The 18,740-nt window shown below is 47.6% G+C and overlaps 1 protein-coding gene across 6 annotated transcripts in view; it reads right to left on the reverse strand.

Moving 5' to 3' along the window:
• The window catches only part of U2AF1 (U2 small nuclear RNA auxiliary factor 1), a 123,416-nt gene that overhangs the window by 70,609 nt on the left and 34,067 nt on the right, over positions 1-18,740 (reverse strand). For 2 of the 6 annotated variants that reach the window (XM_078656392.1, XM_078656389.1), the window contains exon 3: positions 17,554-17,620. The exons of the other annotated variants lie outside the window; for them this stretch is intronic. In XM_078656392.1, the coding sequence (XP_078512518.1) occupies positions 17,554-17,620 (67 nt within the window). The remainder of the gene's footprint in view (positions 1-17,553; positions 17,621-18,740) is intronic. 6 annotated transcript variants of the gene reach the window in all.

Here is an 18,740-nt window from a genome sequence, read left to right on the forward strand (position 1 = left end):
CTGCGGAGGGGGGCCCTCTGATCTAGAGGACGGGACGGCTCAATCCCTGAAGCGGCTGGAGAGGGCAGAGCGGCTACTAAAGGAAGTGGCCATAAAAATGAGGACTTGGAGGCAGGCGGACGCCGCAACAACGTTCGAATCATGGGGGTTCCGGAGACGATGTAAACAGGCAGAAGGGACCTCTTTGTGGAGAAGCTGCTTACGGATTTGTTCGGTGGAGAGGCCTTCACACCTGGGTTTGTGGTGTAGAGGGCCCATAGATCACTGGGCCCCAGGCCCAATCCGGGCCTCCCTCGCAGACATATCATACCGCGACTCGTAAACTTCAGGGACCGCAACACCGCACTCCGACTGGCAAGAGAACGCTGAACGGTCCAAACTGGCATTTTATCCTGACTTTACTCCAATGGTTCAAGAGGCGCGCCGTAAATTTCTAGGGGTAAAGGCTACGTTACGCAATCTTTGACTCAAGTATGGCATGCTGTACCCAGCAAGACTAAAGGTGGATGTGGGTGGCAGGTCTCGTATATTCGATAGCCCAGGAATTCTGCAGCACACACAAGACATGAAACTCACATGTCTCGACGGAGGGTGCACTGGCCACATGACAGCGGTTCTGACGCATGTGCGTATCTATTTTTGAACACTGGTGCTGAATGAGGATGTCTTCTATTGCCTTATATGATCCACATTTATTATATTGGAGATCGCTTAGTTAATGTTGTTATTACTGTATAGATATGTCACTAGGCCGGTCTGAGTCTGGGCCGCCACCCTCCTCTCGTGTATCCGCTAAGTTGGGTTTATTTTCTTTTGAGTCCCACTTATTGGACCACAAACAATTGCTTGGCAATCACTATGATTCCCGAGCATGATCCCTTGCTAGGGGTTGGCCACCTAAGGGGTTGAAGGCGGCTGGGTGGAGAGATGGGGGTGAGATCACGTATTGCGAAAGTGTTTGTTCACACTTTAGTTTCACATTGCAAGTGGCCCGGTGGCAGAGGGCTGGCTTGCGGATGCCGAGAGAGCTCTTTTCTTAAATATCCTGCACTTCGCCCCGCTGATTGCGAGCGGAGGCGCTTTTACGCTGCGCATTGATTTTAAATGTAATTTCACTGTATTTTTCGTTATGCAGGTTACTAACCTGAGTTTTGGGTTTCAGAGGTGAGCTGCTGGCTGGGGGCTGATCGTGGCCGCGGGTTCCCAGCGGTAGCGGGCGCCATCTTTGCTTGGGCTGACCTCCACCATATTCTATCCCTGACAATCCACCGACGCTCCGCCCTATTTAAGAGCGCGACTTTCCCTCGCCTAGTGTTTGCAAGTGACCCGGTGGCAGAGGGCTGGCTTGCGGACGCTGAGAGAGCTCTTTTCATAAATATCCTGCACTTCGCCCCGCTGATTGCGAGCGGAGGCGCTTTTACGCTGCGCATTGATTTTAAATGTAATTTCACTGTATTTTTCGTTATGCAGGTTACTAACCTGAGTTTTGGGTTTCAGAGGTGAGCTGCTGGCTGGGGGCTGATCGTGGCCGCGGGTTCCCAGCGGTAGCGGGCGCCATCTTTGCTTGGGCTGACCTCCACCATATTCTATCCCTGACACTCCACCGACGCTCCGCCCCTATTTATACGGGCAGTATGTGTCAGCGCAGCGGGCGCGACGAAGGCGCGCCGGAGTTGCGCCTGAGTTAAGCCCGTCTGCGCCCGTCCGCGGCCGGCCGGGGCAAGGGGCACGCCAGTCTGCCTCTCTCCTCACATATTCCCGCTCCTCCCTTATTATGTGTCATGACCTCGCACTCCCTTCTCCCGAGTCATCTCCTAGGCTCGCCTCACTCGGCCTGCTCACGGCCAGAATATCCTTTCCAGAGATCATTCTCCCCTCACCTACCGCCAGGTTACCAGCCCCGGGGCACAGGTCCTGTACTTCTTCATCGGTAAGAGCCTTAAAATCCTCTCTGTCAGTGATGTACCTTAACACCCGGTCCCTGGTCAGCCACCAGTCAGATATTTTTTATCTCCTGGGGTCGGAAGAGCCGGACATTTTGTTTCTGACCGAGACCTGGCCACAGATGACTCTTCCCCCGACATCCTGGCGGCCATCCCCTCGGGATATTATATACTGCAAGTCAATCGTTCCTCTGGCAAAGCTGGAGGGGGGGTTGCAGCCATTATTAAGCACCCAATTTGTTTCTCCCCGGTGCCCACTACCAGTATCCCCATGACGGATTGCCTGGTACTTAGACTGGATCAGCCAGGGTCATCTCTCATATGCGCCCTGGTCTATCGCCCCCCTCAATCCATGCCCAGTTTCTCGGCCCAGTTTGGTGATCTTATCTCCCAGCTCACTATCAATAACGCCAACGTTTTGGTCCTGGGAGACTTCAATTACTGGCCGTCGGATGCTCATGAAACCCCAGGCTCACTGGCCTTCTCAGACCTCATGCTAGGCTTAAACTGCACTCAACACATACACTCACCTACTCATGTCAAGGGTCACACTTTAGACCAGGTTTGGACCTCCTACCTGGACATTTCTGCACCCCTTATTCTCCCCTGCCTCTGGTCAGATCATTTTTTAATTACTTTCACTTTAGCTATGCCCTCCCCTGTTACCAAGGTCCGAGAAACCAATTTCTTGGCACGCAATTGGAACAGGGCTGACCTAAACGAATTTACCTCCCTTCTTAGTTCATCTGTCCCACCCACCACTGGATCTTCTGTTTCTATCGATTCTCAGACACAGGGTCTTACTCACTGGCTTACCTCTGCTGCTGACTTGGTGGCACCCTTAAAACTAGTCAGAGCGAGGCGCAGTCATGACGCCCAGAGGTGGTTTACCGAGGATCTCAGAGCCCAAAAACTTGGCCTTCGTCAGGCAGAACGGCGCTGGCGCCGGGGGTATTCCCCCGAGACCAAAGAGATATTCTCCTCCCTGCTTAGAGAGTATAAATCAGCCATAGCTTTGGCTAAATCCCTCTATTTTTCCAACAGAATTTTGGACTCCTCAAACAAATCCAAGGATATATTTTCAATTGTTGAGGAACTGTCTAATCCGGTGAGAGTCACTATTGTGCCCCTCCCCTCCCAATCTCTATGTGATTCCCTGAACCAATTTTTTGTGGAAAAAATTGTTAAGATTAAAACTAGTATCTCTGTCCAAGCCCCGCCAGTCCCCTCTCCGCTTATTGATTCCTGCCATCATCTCAATACCCATATTTTAACTCAGATTCCCCTCATCTCGAAAGTTAACTTTCTTTCACTCTTGCACAAAGTTTCTTCTGGTTCTCCTCGCGACTGTTGCCCCCCCTCGGCCCTTCGGGAAGCTTTTACTTCCTGCTCTGAACCCCCCTTGGCCCTTTTAAACAACTCTTTGGCCACTGGGGAGGTTCCTTGTTCCTTTAAACAGGCCGAGGTGGTTGCCATCCTGAAAAAACCCTCGGCAGACCCCTCCATCATGAGCAACTATCGCCCTATATCCCTCCTCCCCTTCCTTAGTAAAGTCCTGGAGTCGCATGTAACCCATACCCTTAGCACTTTTGTTGAGGACTCGTGCGTCTTGGACCCCCAGCAGGCCGGGTTTAGACCTGCGCATTCCACAGAGGCAGTTATCCTCTCCGTGATGGAGGAATTGCGCAGAGGGGCCGACGCCAACATCTGTCAGGCCCTGGTCCTCTTGGATCTGTCGGCCGCCTTTGACACGGTCGACCACGGTATTTTGGTCGACCGTGTCAGAGAGGCTGGCATCCAGGGTACCGCCCTGGACTGGGTTCAGTCTTTCCTGACTAAACGCCAACAAGCCGTCAGGCTGTCCCAGTTCTCCGCTACTCAGGTCGAGTTGACCTGTGGTGTCCCGCAGGGCTCCTCTTTGTCCCCCCTCCTTTTTAATTTGTACCTGGCTCCTTTCATCCGTTCCCTTCGCGGGTTGAGTGTCACCGCGTTTAATTACGCGGATGACATTCAACTGGTCTTTACCATTGATTCCTCTGACGAATCAATCACTACTTTTCAAAACACGCTCTGCTTTATTAGAAATTGGATGAGCTCAAACCATCTGAAGCTCAACCCCGACAAGACAGAGCTGGTTCTTGTCGGGGGACTTTCCAATCCTTGGCAACCTTCCTTTTGGCCGGCAAGTCTGGGCAGCCCTCCTTGCCCAGTTAATTCAGCCAAAAGCCTGGGAGTCGTCATTAGTAACGATCTTTCTATGACACCCCAGATCAGCGCAGTAGTGTCCCCCAGCCATTTCCAACTCAGGAAAATCCGTAAAATCTCTCGTCTACTCACTACCGAAGCTCTTACTTTGGCCTTGCTTGCGTTAGTCATTTCTAGGCTTGACTACGCAAACGCACTGTGTGTAGGCATTCCTGACTACCAACTTAAGAGACTTCAGTTGATCCAAAATCAGGCTGCTCGCCTGATTTACCACCAACCTAGAGATCAACACGTTCGTCCTCTCCTAAAAAGTCTCCACTGGCTTCCGGTATCTGCTCGCTGCAAGTTTAAGTTAGGCTGCATTATTTCAAAATCTCTTGCAGGCCAAGGTCCCCTTTTTATTTCCTCCCTTCTCCACCCGTATGTTCCTCATCGCAATCTCCGGTCATCCCAGATGGCCCTGCTATCAGTTCCCAGATTTAAGAGGAAAAAACACGGTGGCCTTAGGTTTTCATTTCTAGCTCCATCTTTTTGGAATTCCCTTCCCCTTTCTCTTAGGCTGCCTTCTCCATACTCCAGGTTCAGATCCCTCCTTAAAACCTTCCTCTTCACTGAGTCCTATATTTAGTGTCTGCTCTCATGCTCTTTTCACTGCTCCCTCAGCATAAGCGCCAAGAAACCTAATGGTGTTAGCCGCGCTCAATAATTTTTTTTAACATAACATAACGCTGAGTTAGCGTCACTTTGTAGTCCTGACAGAGCTATATTTCCAGTGTTTCAATGCCGCAATAAGGTAACATACAGGGGCCATCAGCCCTCACACTAATGACATGGAATGACCGTGGCCATAATAATACGCACAAGAGGCGCCAGGTGATTCACCACCTCCTTTGGCACAAGGTCGATATAGTGTACTTACAAGAGACACACCTCCCCCTACTGATTCGGCTCGCTTTGGCGCCAGCTGGGGCACACACATACTTTGCAAATTATAGTAACTACACTAGAGGCACGGCAATACTGATACACAAGAGAATTCCCTTCACCTCCATTGATGTGACCTGGGACCCGGCGGGCAGATACATAATAGTCACGGGATCTCTGTATGGCCATAAAGTTACTTTGGTTAATGTATACGGTCCAAATGACGACTGCCCTGATTTCTTCCACGAACTGAATGCCCGGATTGTGAAGCATGACCCACCAGGCGATATTTCTTGGGGGGGGACCTAAATTTGTTAATAGACTCCGTACTGGATAGCCCGTCTTACGCGCCGGATGCTAAACCACGGATGAGGCGCACTCTGCGAGATCTTTGCGCTCAACACACACTGATATTTGGAGACAGCGCAAACCCACCCTCACAAACTACACTCATTACTCTAGCCCACACGGTACCTGGTCACGAATTGATTACTGGCTGCTTTCTCCCAGCATAGTGGATTGGTTCAGTTCCCTCGTCACACTCCCCAGTGCATGCTCAGACCACTCCCCGGTGGTCTTACATTTGTTACTGCCTCGTCTAGAGGGGTATGAGCGGCAATGGAGATTCCCCAGTAGGGCCCTCCTAGATGAAGTGTTCAAGGCAGAAGTGGGTGAGGCAATAGAGGATTACTTCGACCTCATCACAGGCTCGGTGGACACAGGAGCGGTACTGCGGGAGGGATTTAAGGCGGTTATAATGGGGGTGTGCATGTCCAAGCAGGCCGGAGTACTCCGAGACCTTCGCCAAACATTGGCCCGTATTGAACAAGACATTGCCAAGATAGATTTGCGGTTCGCCAACCTCCTGACTTCACATAAGGCAGAGAGGCTCGCCCTCCTGGTGGAATACAGACACACAGCGGGTAGGGAAATACTGTACATGGGGAAATAGACAGATACGGTGAGGGCGAGCGCCCTGGCACAAATGCTGAGACCACCCTACAGCAAATCCTACATAACGGAGTTGCAATCGCCTTCCGGTGACATGATTACCACCACTTCGGCCAATAGGGATGTGTTCCTAGAATTTTATTCCACACTATACTCCTCAAGGGCAGACACTGATGGCACTGCCCAGACTGCTTATCTGGACGAAATTGCTCTGGTGTTCCTGGAGAAATATATGCTCGACTTTATGGCAGAGCCTATCTCAGTGACCGATTTTACGTTAGCCATAGAAACCTTGCAAAGCTCCTCTGCCCTGGGATTTGACGGCTTCACTGGGGATTTTTATAAAGAATTCAAGGACATACTGGCCCCACAAATGATTGAGGTGTATGCAGAGGCATTGGGGAAGCAAATTCTCCCCCCCACACTGCGGGAAGCAGTAATTATACTCCTGCCGAAACCCGGCAAAGACCACAAGCAATGCAGTTCATACCGACCGCTGTCTTTATTGAACCTTGACTATAAAATACTAGCTAAGGTACTTGCTAATAAACTATCACAGCTGATGGAGTATATTATTTCCCCAATGCAGTCTGGCTTCGTCCCCCGGCGTTCCACATCCCTGAATCTCTGCACATTGTTTGCTGTGCTTCACAGAATACAGCCCGAGATCCCAGCAGCTGCGGTATTACTAGACGCAGGGAAGGCGTTCGATTAATTAGAATGGCCTTTTCTAGTGGAGGTGATGCAACGCATGGGATTGCTTTATGGTTTCATCTTCACAGTCTCCCTATTATACAGTAAGCCATTGGCACGGCTCCGTCTGAACGGTACCTCGTCCAGGCCATTTCTGTTGTTTTGTGGGACCAGGCAGGGCTGCCCTTTGTCCCCGCTCTTATTTATCCTAGCCATGGACCCTTTGGTCAGGCACCTCCAGGAACGCTATCTGCATAGAGGACTGCAGTTCAACACAGACCGTCTGCTTGCTTCTCTATACGTTGAGGATACCATCCTTTATGTCCGTGGGCCGCACATTAATCTGTCTTCCCTTATCAAAGAAATCATTCGCTTTGGCAGATTTTCAGGGCTTGGGATAAACTGGCACAGGTCGATCATATTCCCGCTGACGGTCAGTACTGCCCGATGGAACTGCGAATTCCCCCTCGAATGGTCAGACTAGAGCTGCTCAAACTGAAAAAAGACAGTGGCTTTAAAATATAATTCAGAATACATTGCAGGATTCCTAGTATAGTTGGCATGAAACGTTCTGGTATGCAGAGGGTCCGACTATGTATGGGTGGGCCTTCATGCAAGGTGAAACAATTCAACGAATATCTGTCTGAAGGCCCAGTTTCTACTGAGAATCAGGGGGTCCTTGGGTTCCAGGTTGGGTCAAACTCTTGGTGATTTGCAATTGTCCACGTCTGTAAAACATGCCCCGCAAAACGAGGTGTCCCCTTTAGACTTACTGCGGATCCTAGCTCACTCTCAGAACCGGTAACCTTGTTGGAAGTGGAAACGGAGCCCCACCGGAACAGTGGCAGGAATGCCTTTCAATTGTGTTTGGGGCCAGTGATCACTGAGTTCTTCATTTTTAGACAGACTTTTTGCACCATAAAACCACAAATGTCACTTCTTTGGTGGGTTTTTGTGGTGTTAAAGATATGTTTGAGTTTTTCTGCATTTTGTCAGTCTTGCAAAACACCACCAAAAGAAAATGGTTGAGGTGGTAGTGGCACGGAATTAGCCTGATATCACAGGTCTTGGAGGGCAAAATGGAATATCTGGATATTCTTCAGGCATTTCCTGTAGCTCGTTCTGTTGCATCGAGGATATGAAACATTTGTATCTGGCTCAGTCTTTTTTGCCATAATGTCTACAACTTTGAAATGATAGAAACACATTTAATGCAAATGTATAGCATTAGCTCCAGTTTTCATTTAAATGCCTGTAAATTCAGAGTGATTCATTTGCAGTGCTATAAGCGAGCCAGGCTAATTTCCTGGATATGCCCTGTAAAGCTGCTGTATTATTTACGGGGGCTGGGTTTTAAATCACCATGCCTGGTTTGGATCGGACGGTTTTCATTATGACTATCTATGAATAGATATGAACTGCAATATGAAACAGCAGACATATACGTTCGACTACTAATAAATATTTACTGCTGATAACGGCACACAGGGATTGTGTCTATTAAGATATAAGTGGGGGGGGGGGGGATCAACACCATATAATTACTTGTGCCTTAGATATCCAACATCAACTACAAAGGACTAAAGTATGGAAAAACTATATGTATTTGATTTACATCAGTTACAAAATCCCAAAAATCACCATAGGTGTTATATCGAAGGATGTGTAACATGTGAAATATGGTGGTGTAAGATAATCAAAACGTGAGAAAGAAAAAAAGAAGTCCAGGAGCAAGTTAATGTTAGGAACTTAGAGGGGCAGAGACAAGTTGTCTTATAGGCTATCTAGGGCACTGGTAAACGTGCATACAGTACGTAGATTAGTCAAAGTTTCACCACATTGATAATGACAACCTCTTGAGCGCTCATAACGAGGTCAGCTCGTCATGAGCACCGGAGCGCCGTGGCTCATGACGAGCTGACCTCGTCATGAGCAGGGGGACACTGTACGCTCCGCCCAGCGGGGGAATCTCGCCAGCGGCGAAGGGGCTAATACTCAGCTGTTAAAGCCAACTCGTGCATCACAGGCAAACGGAGAGAAAATGCCACACGCCGAGGGTTCTAAACATCACCCGCGGGAGGAGAACTAAACAATATGCCAATGAACTAGACATCTATCCTTCTGAAACAAGGAGGAATCCATATCACACAATGGAAAATAATGTTGAAGAAGCGCAGCGAACAGAGTACATGAATATGTTCAAATGACTAGTGTATGTGCAAAGCCATAATGATTAGTTTGTTCCAACAAGTATGATCTTTGGGACTTCAGGTTGCGGCATTTTTTTTTTAATCACCCTGGAATATGCATATTGTGAGAAAATACATCGTCAAGGTGAAGAACCCAGGCCATGCATGACCCATGTGGAAAACCCAGAGGCATGCACAACACAGCCAATCAAGTACCCGAAGGAAAGTCACCCCACTCTGTTCAGATCAAATGGAAGCAAGGCGTGATTCTTCGATATACATCACAAGAGGCAGTCTGCCACACTATTCTCTTAAACAAATTAATATTTCAGTTTAAAAAAACTTAATGAGTTTGCAAAACAAGTTACTTACCTTCGGTACAGCAGATTCCTTATCTTGTAAATAAATCATCCGCAGGTGTCGGACTGGATCCAGAAGCCTTTACAACAGTTCTCCTTTGCGCCGCTAGCAGTTGCACCCAGACGTCAGTTATTTTCTGGGCTGTCCACGCCCTCAGACACGGAGCACACCAGCAAGTTGTTCTGACCAGTGTCCAGATGTTATTTTAAGTGTATCTGAAGTGCGAACAATCACCAGGGAAGGTATCCTGGCACGATGTATGAGCAGTCTGGGCCTGGCCGAGTTGACGGCCATGTCTTCCAAAGTTTGTGAAATGTAAGCATAGAGGAGAAGGCGGTTATGCAGGGGCAGGCCATTCTAGGCGTTAGGAGCAAGGCAGAAGACATGTCTGCTGGTTCTGATGCTATGTGCAGGGTGTGTGTGTGTGAGTTGGAGTCTGGCTGTGCGGACGTGGCGGATACCTTTGCAGAACTGGGGCAGTTGTTGAGTTATGCGGGCCTATGTTGTGTAAGGCTTTCAAAGTGTGCATGAGGTGGTTCAAGCGTGCTGTTTTGAGGATGAGAAGCCAATGGAGCTCTTGGAGGTGACGGATGATGTGCATGAGGGGTGGGAGGTTGAGGGAGAACCTTGCTGTGGAGTTCTGTATGGGCTGGAGTGGTCTGGTCAGTTGAGTGTTGATTCCGCAAGAGGGTTAACTTAGTACAGTTTGCTGGTGATGAGGGCTTCAGTGATGCGTCTGAGGGTGCTGCTGGGGAGCCATTTGACAATCTCTAGATTGGTACCTGTTTAGATGGAAGAGAGTCCAGTACACAGAACGTGGAAGTGGGAGGGTCGGTGAGGTAATCTGCGCAAGAGAAATCACCAGAAAGATCATTACAGCAGGTAAGTAACTTGGACTTCTGATTGATACTTCGAACCACAGATTCCTCATCTTGTGAAGAGATACCGTAGCAATACCTCCCAAAGCGTTGCGTTTGTGAACTGAGTCAAGGCAGTAGTGCTTCATGAACCTGTGTACCGAAGAGTAGGTAGCCACATGTCCGATGTCCAGGACAGGCACTCCACATGCTAACAGTTTTGGCCCTCGTAGAATGAACCCACAAGACATCTGGGGCAGCTTTTTTTGCTGTAGCAGATCTACATGTGGACAACAATCTAGCAACAGAGGGTTCTTTTTGACCCTTCTTTGCCCTAGAAAACTCTACAAAGAGCTGATAGTTCACTTGATGTTCCATGGTACAATCGATAAACTCATGGAGTGTCTCTTCCGTCCTAGAAAAGTAAGTAGCGGGAATAACACCCAGTTCCTCCTTCCGAGGCTGGAACCATATTTATGGACCTTCTGACCAAAAGGGGCTGCTCTGCCTGCTGTAAGAAGTACAAAAGGACTCAGCCACCCTGAAGGCAGAGAAGAAATGAATGGCATAGCCCCAATGCACATATTGACTCACTGGTCGGTCATAGGGGCCTGCCACACTAGCAGGAAATATCCGACCCTGCCTCCGACATGAGTGTCTGTGCGGCTGCAAGGGGGTCTGAGCTGCATGATGTGCTAGTTTTCTTTACGCGCCGCAGACTTTACCATGAAAGGGCTGACAAGCCTATTGAGCTGGACGAGGAAGTGCAGAAGGGTGGGGAAACATCAACCATAGCCATGGAGAGGACAAAATTGTTGAAGGAATTACCCCGTGGGGCAGGAAGGCTCTAAGAGCATGCTGTGGCGATGCTTTCATTGAAACGCTCCAATGCAACGTTCCTTTGGTCACCAAAAAGGCGAGAGCCGTCAAAGGGCATGTCCATTAAAGATGTCTGCAAGTCCCCGAAAGAGCCGCAGATTTCATCTAGGGGTGGCGTGGAAGGGCCACGATGGTACGCTCACCATATTCCAGACAGAAGTGCTTATACCTGAGCGTATCACAAATGTTGCAGCATCCTGGCTGCTGTGAGTAGCACGAGTAAGAGATGCCCGAAGACTGTCTGGAATAGTAGGTAATACTGAGACACAGTACCTGCTGAGGCATTTACTGATCTCAGAGCGAGCCTCGTGGAGGAGAAAATTCTCTTGTCCAACGTCTCTTTTCTTTTGGACTCAAATCGGAGGGTGAGTGGCGTAGTGGAAGGAAATGAATGGAGGTTGACCCTGCCAGGGGATGTACCACCAGACTTTCCAGAGTTGGAGGCTGTGTTAGGAAAGCGGGATTGCCAGGTGCAGAGCAATGGTGACGGCGACAATCAGCCTGTCTTGACAGGTAGCCCTGAAAAGGGATTCGCCACGGTGGCCAAAAGGGTGTCAAGAGCCTTGTTAAGTGGTAACACTGGCTCAATGGCCAGTTTGTAGACCTTTCATCAATACCTTAGTTTTCTCTTCCATGGTTGGTAATTGTAGATCTAAAACTTCATCTGACCTTCACATCACTACAGAAAAAGAGGCTCTTGCCTCTGTAGCAGTACCCAGGGGAAACCCAAGACTTATTAGGCGAAGGGTCAAGACCGCAGGCATTCTGAAGCTCTTCATACCAGTTGGCCTCATCTTGGGGAACATAATGGTCCCAGTCATCATAGCTGTGGTTTTCAGAATTCGTGCCAGAAAGATTATTGAAAGTCTTGGCCCTACTGTGTGAAGAGGTTGTGCGCCTGTCAGTCCCAGGCGCAACTTTGATCGAGGTCACAGAAGATTCAGGCTTTATATTTAATCCATTGTGAACTGCGTTGATGTGAATAAGACTGACATTGGGAATGGTGCCAAAGCGGAACTAGGAACTGGAGTCGGTGCTGAACCAGATAAAGTTCCAAAGAGCACAGATGGCGCTGAGGGCAGACCTGCCAGTGGAAGTCTGATTGGAGGTTTATGTGGATCCTTGGGGCCCGAAGGTGTCTCACAGGGAGCCGTGAAGTGCAGAAGATATGCAGAATAACTAACCTGAAGGCTTCTACATGCTGCAACATCGCCAGTGGTTCTGGAAACTCAGGGTGCGTCAGGAGCAGAGACTGATTCAGGTCTGACGGACATTAGGAATGAGACCAGAAGGCACGTTGATGGTGTCGTGCCATCTCTAGAGTTCGAGACTGCCATGACGTGGCACTTTCAGCTTGGATTTTTGTGTTTTATCTTCTTAGCCAAAGTGTTTAAACGGTGTGACGCCCTGCCGCAGTAACTACTTCGGAAGCGGGAACATGACCTTCCTTTTGACATCAACCGATTACGCTGCAGAGTCTTCTTGTGTATGGAAATGTAGAGTTTGGATTTGCATTCCCATATGGCCTTCAAGTTCATCTGAGTGCAATCACCACAGGCCTTGGAGTTGTGATTCCACCCATTCACCACAAACCAACTTAACGAGGATCAGTCAGACATCGGTGTGCGACAGTCCCTGCATGGTTTACACTCTGTGGTTTTAGGGGTTGGCATTTCTCTTGCACACTGGATATATTTTGTCAAAATATCTGGTCAAAGACAAGGGAGAAGCTCCGGATCAGCACCAGAGGGCGCAGACAGAAAGGAACAGACGTCAGGGATGATGGGTGGCACTAACGCAGCTCTGCTGGTCACTTCCGGAGCAGAACGAGTTTGGTGTGTAGCTGTACGATGTCAGCTGGTGGCAAGCAGGATAACTGCTTTAACAGTCTCCAGATCCAGTCTGATGCCCGGGCATTATTCACAAAGTGAGGCATCTGAGGTTAGTAGCCTCCATCAAAAAGCAGATCTACACAACCAATATTAGCATGCTAGTAAGGTTTCCACCACCCATCATCCTGGCCTTAAGATCCTACTCTATTACAGCAGACTAAGTCCTGTTACCACATGCTGCATCAACAACCTGCAGTCCACAATACGTTATAACAGCACAACCAGGTTGGCATCCAAAAAGAAAGCATCTAAATCATTGCCTTGGGTCAAGGAGATCATTCCACCTCCTAAACTGCATATAGATCCCATTTCAGGGATCATGTGTCTGCTTCGAAACACCACCTATGCAAAGTGCTTAGGTATAGACACTTAAAAATGCAGCTCAAACAGCATTTAAATCTGTGTTAATGCAACTACACTGTTTCTACAAAAGTTGCCAACCTGCCAGAGATCAGCCACCGCATATAAAGATTGGAATTCCAACATCAAAGACAGGAACCATGATGGGCTAAACATCTGTGGGTGGCAAAGGTTATTCTAGGACACACACCATTTAAAGTAACATGCAGACAAGAGTGGGGAACAAAAACGAGTGCATGTCGCCCTAGAAAACTGCAGCCAACAGATCTATGCCAGTCACTAGGTCCACGCCAGAGACCAATGGTGAGCGAAATATTTACCTGCTTGAGTATTTGTATAGGGCGGTTCAATTGTGAAACACCGTAGCCAACGTGATGGTAAAAAGCAGCTATATATAGGCCCTCGAAACAGATGTAGGTTCCAGCGCAAATAAAAGACAACATGGGTTCATACTAGTTTTAATGTTTTGCTTTAGAAAAGCCACCACAAGAAAACTACGGCAAAATGATAAGCTCATTTATAACGAGAATTTTGGTGCTGGCCATAGAGTTTATGTGGGTGGACTGAACGGTATGAGGAGTACAATCAATGAGTATTAGATTTCAAGCACGCCAACAGCTGAGCAAGGGCTTGATATTAGTCGGAGCGTGTGAGGGACCAGAGTTGTCCAATTTATGGCACAGCTCAAAAAGCTTTGGGGCTTCTAAGAGTTTGTATGGTTTCATATAACTGACTTGTGGAACGTAGGCATGGAGACAGAACTGTCGAAAGATTAGGAAAAGGACTATAGTTCACGGTTTACCGTTGCCACATGGCAAAGAATTCCTTCACAAATTCACCTAAATGTACGTCACCTTCAATGTGTAAACATAACCTGGGTAGGAGGCTGCAATGTTCACCTCTTAGGATAGACATGGGATCATACATTGTTGGCTCCTCTAGGGGTACCCTCTGGAGCAACCTGGATTTATCTACAAATTGTCAAAAACAAACTTTGTCTTCATATCTGTGCAAAGGTTTGCCTGAATACCATATAAATTATGAAGGTCTTTGATGTTGGGTTCTTTTGCAGTGCCCCATCAACCCTTCCCATATGGATTTCTTCAAAGCAGTGTAAAATGCTAATTTCTCTTTTCTTCTCAAATGGATTTTGCAATTTTTATGCTACCCTAGGCCTTGTACAGTAACAGTCTCAAATAATGGCTCAGCATTTTGAAGTTATATTTAAGGACAGCCTTAGAGGCTGTTCTCGCTGACTAATAGGCTATAATTTCTTGCTCATGCACTGTTTTTGTTGTAGTTATGGTATGGCTTGAAAGCACAGCCGTCGCCAATTATGTGAGAATCACCAGGAGAGTGGCTTGGCTTCGCCCACTTGTTGGGAGCTAGGCGTACGTTTTGCTTGAGCAGAAATGAATAGCCACCATCCACGAAAAAGTACTTACCCTTCACACAGCTGTGATTATTTTGTTTTTTTACATTTTTTCAGCTGCCTGAGGTTGAATTTTCAGGGACACACCTGACATTGTAATGCCATTAAAGTGTCTTAGATAACTAGATTATGTATGGTGTCCTGCCCTCCTCCCATCCAGGCTGCTACCAGAGAAGTTCTTAGGATTTTTAGGTATGGCTTGACAGAGCAACTGCCACCTGACTTGCTAACCTACATCCATATTATTAGACAGTACGATTTAACATTTTTTGCATTTTGAGCGAGTAGTGGCTGTGTCAGTCTGGATGAACTGTATGTACTTGTCCGTTGTAAACGCCTGCCAAAGCTGTATTCCATCTTTGCAGCGACCATTCAGATCATCTGATTACACCTGCTGGCCATGGTTGGTGCTCTAGAAGATCAGCATTCAATATTAGTGGTGAGAACGGTGTTAAAAGATCTGTAATTTATTTCTACGGATAAAGCCATAATTGTATTTTTTTAGCCATATCCGTAAATATTTCTTTTTGTAGCTCCCACGCAACAGACTAGAAGCTGAATTCCCTTCATTTATTCATTTATTGACATTTGTTGAGCGCGGCGAATACCCGTAGGCGTCTCGGCGCTGACTTAGGGGATGGATCAGTATTTAAAAAACCTTACAGGAGTAGAACTATTGGTCAAATAACCAAGTCTTAAGTTGTTTGCGAAATATAAAGAGGGAAAGGCTAGTCCTAATGTGAAGAGGAAGGGTGTTCCAGAGTTTGGGGGCGGCAACCAGAAATCGCCTGTCACCCCAAGTGACTGTTCTAGTACGAGGCACAACTAGGTGATTGTGATGAGAGGAACGAAGGGAACAGGTTGGGATATAGTGATAAAGATTGTGTTTAAGAAAGTGGGGGCCTTGGTTATTGAGAGCTTTGTAAAGAATGCACAATGATTTAAATTTGATGCGGCTGCGTATCGGCAGCCAGTGGAGTTCCCTGATAGTGTTTGAAACCGATGCAAACTTGGGAAGTCCCGCCAGCATCCGGGCAGCAGCATTTTGAATTGACTGCATCTTATTAGTCACCCGGGATTGTGCATTTAGGAATAGAGCATTACAATAGTCCAGTGCGGACAAGACTAATGAGCTGACCAGAATTCTCCCAGCAGTGTCAGGTAGGTATGGTAGTATTTTCCTGATCATTCTGAGTTTCATATGGGCAGTTGCAGCAGTCTTGTTGGCGTGTGCCATAAAATTTAGACCTGCATCAAAGGTGATGCCCAGATTTCTGACTTTAAGAGCTGGGCTGGGAGGAGTTCCGAACGATGTTGGCCACCATACTGGTGACCAGCCCGGAGAGAGGTGACCGAAGATGACCACTTCAGTTTTATCTGAATTAAGTTTGAGACAGTTCGTGGCCATCCAGTCACCTATGGCCACCATTCCCCTGGTAAATAACTTGGCCACTTCTTCCCCGTCCCCTTTGATGGCCAGTACCAATTGGGTGTCGTCAGCGTAGGAGGTCAGGCTCATCCCAAAAGCTTTGATGACACTAGCAAGGTCCGACACGTAGATGTTAAAGAGTGTCGGACTTAGGGACGAGCCTTGGGGGACCCCACATGGCAAGGACACCTTGGAAGATTGGTATGGTCCAAGGGAGACCGCCTGAGTTCTGTTGGCCAAAAATGATACAAGTAGGTCCAGCGCTGTTTCCTGGACACCTAATCGTTCGACACGGTCGGCCAAGATCTTGTGGTCGACCGTGTCGAAGGCCGCAGAGAGATCCAGCAGGACCAAGACTGCTGTCCCCCCCTGATCTCGTATAGCTCGGATATCGTCTGCCGCTTTGAGGAGGGCGGTCTCCGTGCCATGACATTTGCGAAAACCGAACTGAGTGTTGTCGAGCAGCTGGTACCGCTCAACAAACTCCGACAATTGTTGGTTCATACCTTTTTCTATGACCTTGGCCAGGAAGGGGAGACTGGCTATCGGCCGATAGTTTTTTAGTTCATCTTTGTTAAGATTGAATTTTTTTAGTAGGGGTTTAACCAACGTGTGTTTCAAGGAGGCAGGGAAAATGCCCGATCTGAACACAGCGTTACAGACCTGTGTAATGACCGGAATCAGCGTGTCCATAACTGGTGTAAGCACTTTAAGCGGGCAAGGATCCAGTGCTGACCCTGTTTTAATCCTTGAAATTAGGCTCTGCGTCTGGTCCATACATGCAGCAAAGAAAGCTGGAAACAGCAAACTGCTTTTAAGGACACCAGAAAGAGAATGCGGTGACGGCCAAAATTATTTGAAAAATCAAGATCTTGATAGTATGGTGTGCAAAGAGCTACACATTGCTACACTAACAAAAAGAATAAATAATTTGTCTCCTTCAGAAAAGACTGGAGAAGGGCTGGCACATTAGCATGCCGCTCCAGGTACTGCGTAAGGACAATAAGAGAATGCTAAGACCTTGGAACACGTGAAACTACAGTTTAGTCATCGGAAAGAAGTTATCAGAGATCAGGACGAACGAAACCGCAACACCAGGAACCAAAAACCTACATACACCACTGAGGTTACTACTGCAAGCTGATTATGGTCAAATCACCCTACATTTCTCGGTCATGACTGGAGAATATAAAAGAACTCCAGCAATGTTTATTACACATGGTACATGCGCACCACTCCAGACTACAGGCCCGGAGCGGAAAATAGAGGAATTGTTCGCAAAGGTAACATTAGCTTCAGCAAGTTTATGAAAACGGTCGGTGCAGACCCCAAAATCAAACAATTAAAAAACAAAACACATTTCTCAAACTAGATCGGGTTGACTCAGAAGGCCACTGAGCACGGTGGGGGAATGCGTGAAGGAAGATGGAGGAACTTACAGCGCAAACCGTCGCCAGACTGGGAAGAGTTTTGAGGGTTACGATATATGTTCAAGAGTGCAATTGTCTGAAATACAAAATGTAACATCTTTATATTATAGTAGAAAACTTGTGAAGTCATAAGAACACAACCAGTTTTCTGGCGACATCTCTAGACTATCTATGGAGCTGAAAAAGAACAGGTTAATGCACAATTTAAAGCAAACTCAATGGTGAGGGGTTGCCAAGCCTTCCTTGTTGCGAGAGCCCCTGAGATCTCAGCTCAACCACCACTGCATCAAATGGAAACTTTCAGACAATTGTCAAATGCAACACCCAAGTTGTGGAATGATGAAAATCCCCTCCCACAATAATAAAAACAATTACATTCTGGGTGAGCTGCAGTCCCAGACAGTTACAAGGTCTCTGTCCGCAATCAACCCATCAGCTCAGGACAAAACTACATTCATATATGTGCTCAATGCAGAAGGGGTAGGATGAGATCTCGATGTCCTCGCCACACAAGCTAGGAGGTAGGGCTACCCCGTTCAGGCGACTTACCTTGTAAGGATTGTGTGTTCAAAGGCACAGATATCAGGAACTTGACAAATACTGTCGTCTTCTGCATTTGGGTCAGCTTTAAGTGCTGAATTGGGCTTTCACACTTCTTCGGTATCATGGCCAAGACACAAAGGTATCAATTCCTGGTGGCCCGATTAGATTGTATGCCAGGTCCAACTTCCACCTCAACTTGGCTGTCCCTCATCTTTTTCCCAGCAGTGACCTCCAAGCCACTCCCCTCTTTCTGCTATGTAAATAACCTTTTCTTTGCATTTTTCAGGTTAATTTAACTGGACCCACAATGTGTCACAAGTCCTTCATCAGGGTACACTGCCCACCCCACTAGTATTAAAAGGGTGTCAGATGCACAGCTTCCAGCCAAGGCAGCCCCTTGTGCTCCCTTCCTCTATTGCCTGCTGTTAGAAGGCTCTAGATGAGACCACTTAAAACAGAGCTCCTGTTCCCGCTACATCACTCCTATGTCCCACTAGGGAAGAGTGAGAAGGTGCCAAAAGGTGGACATATATTAAGCACCTCTTCACTAATCTCTTTTCATAAAACATTCTATTAAGATTAGACCACTCCACCCCAGTTCTTAACATAAACCTGGGTCTCACACAGTATGCACTTTAAGGCTCCTACTCATC

Source organism: Lissotriton helveticus, chromosome 8, assembly GCF_964261635.1.
Source record: "Lissotriton helveticus chromosome 8, aLisHel1.1, whole genome shotgun sequence".
Classification (NCBI taxonomy): domain Eukaryota; kingdom Metazoa; phylum Chordata; class Amphibia; order Caudata; family Salamandridae; genus Lissotriton; species Lissotriton helveticus.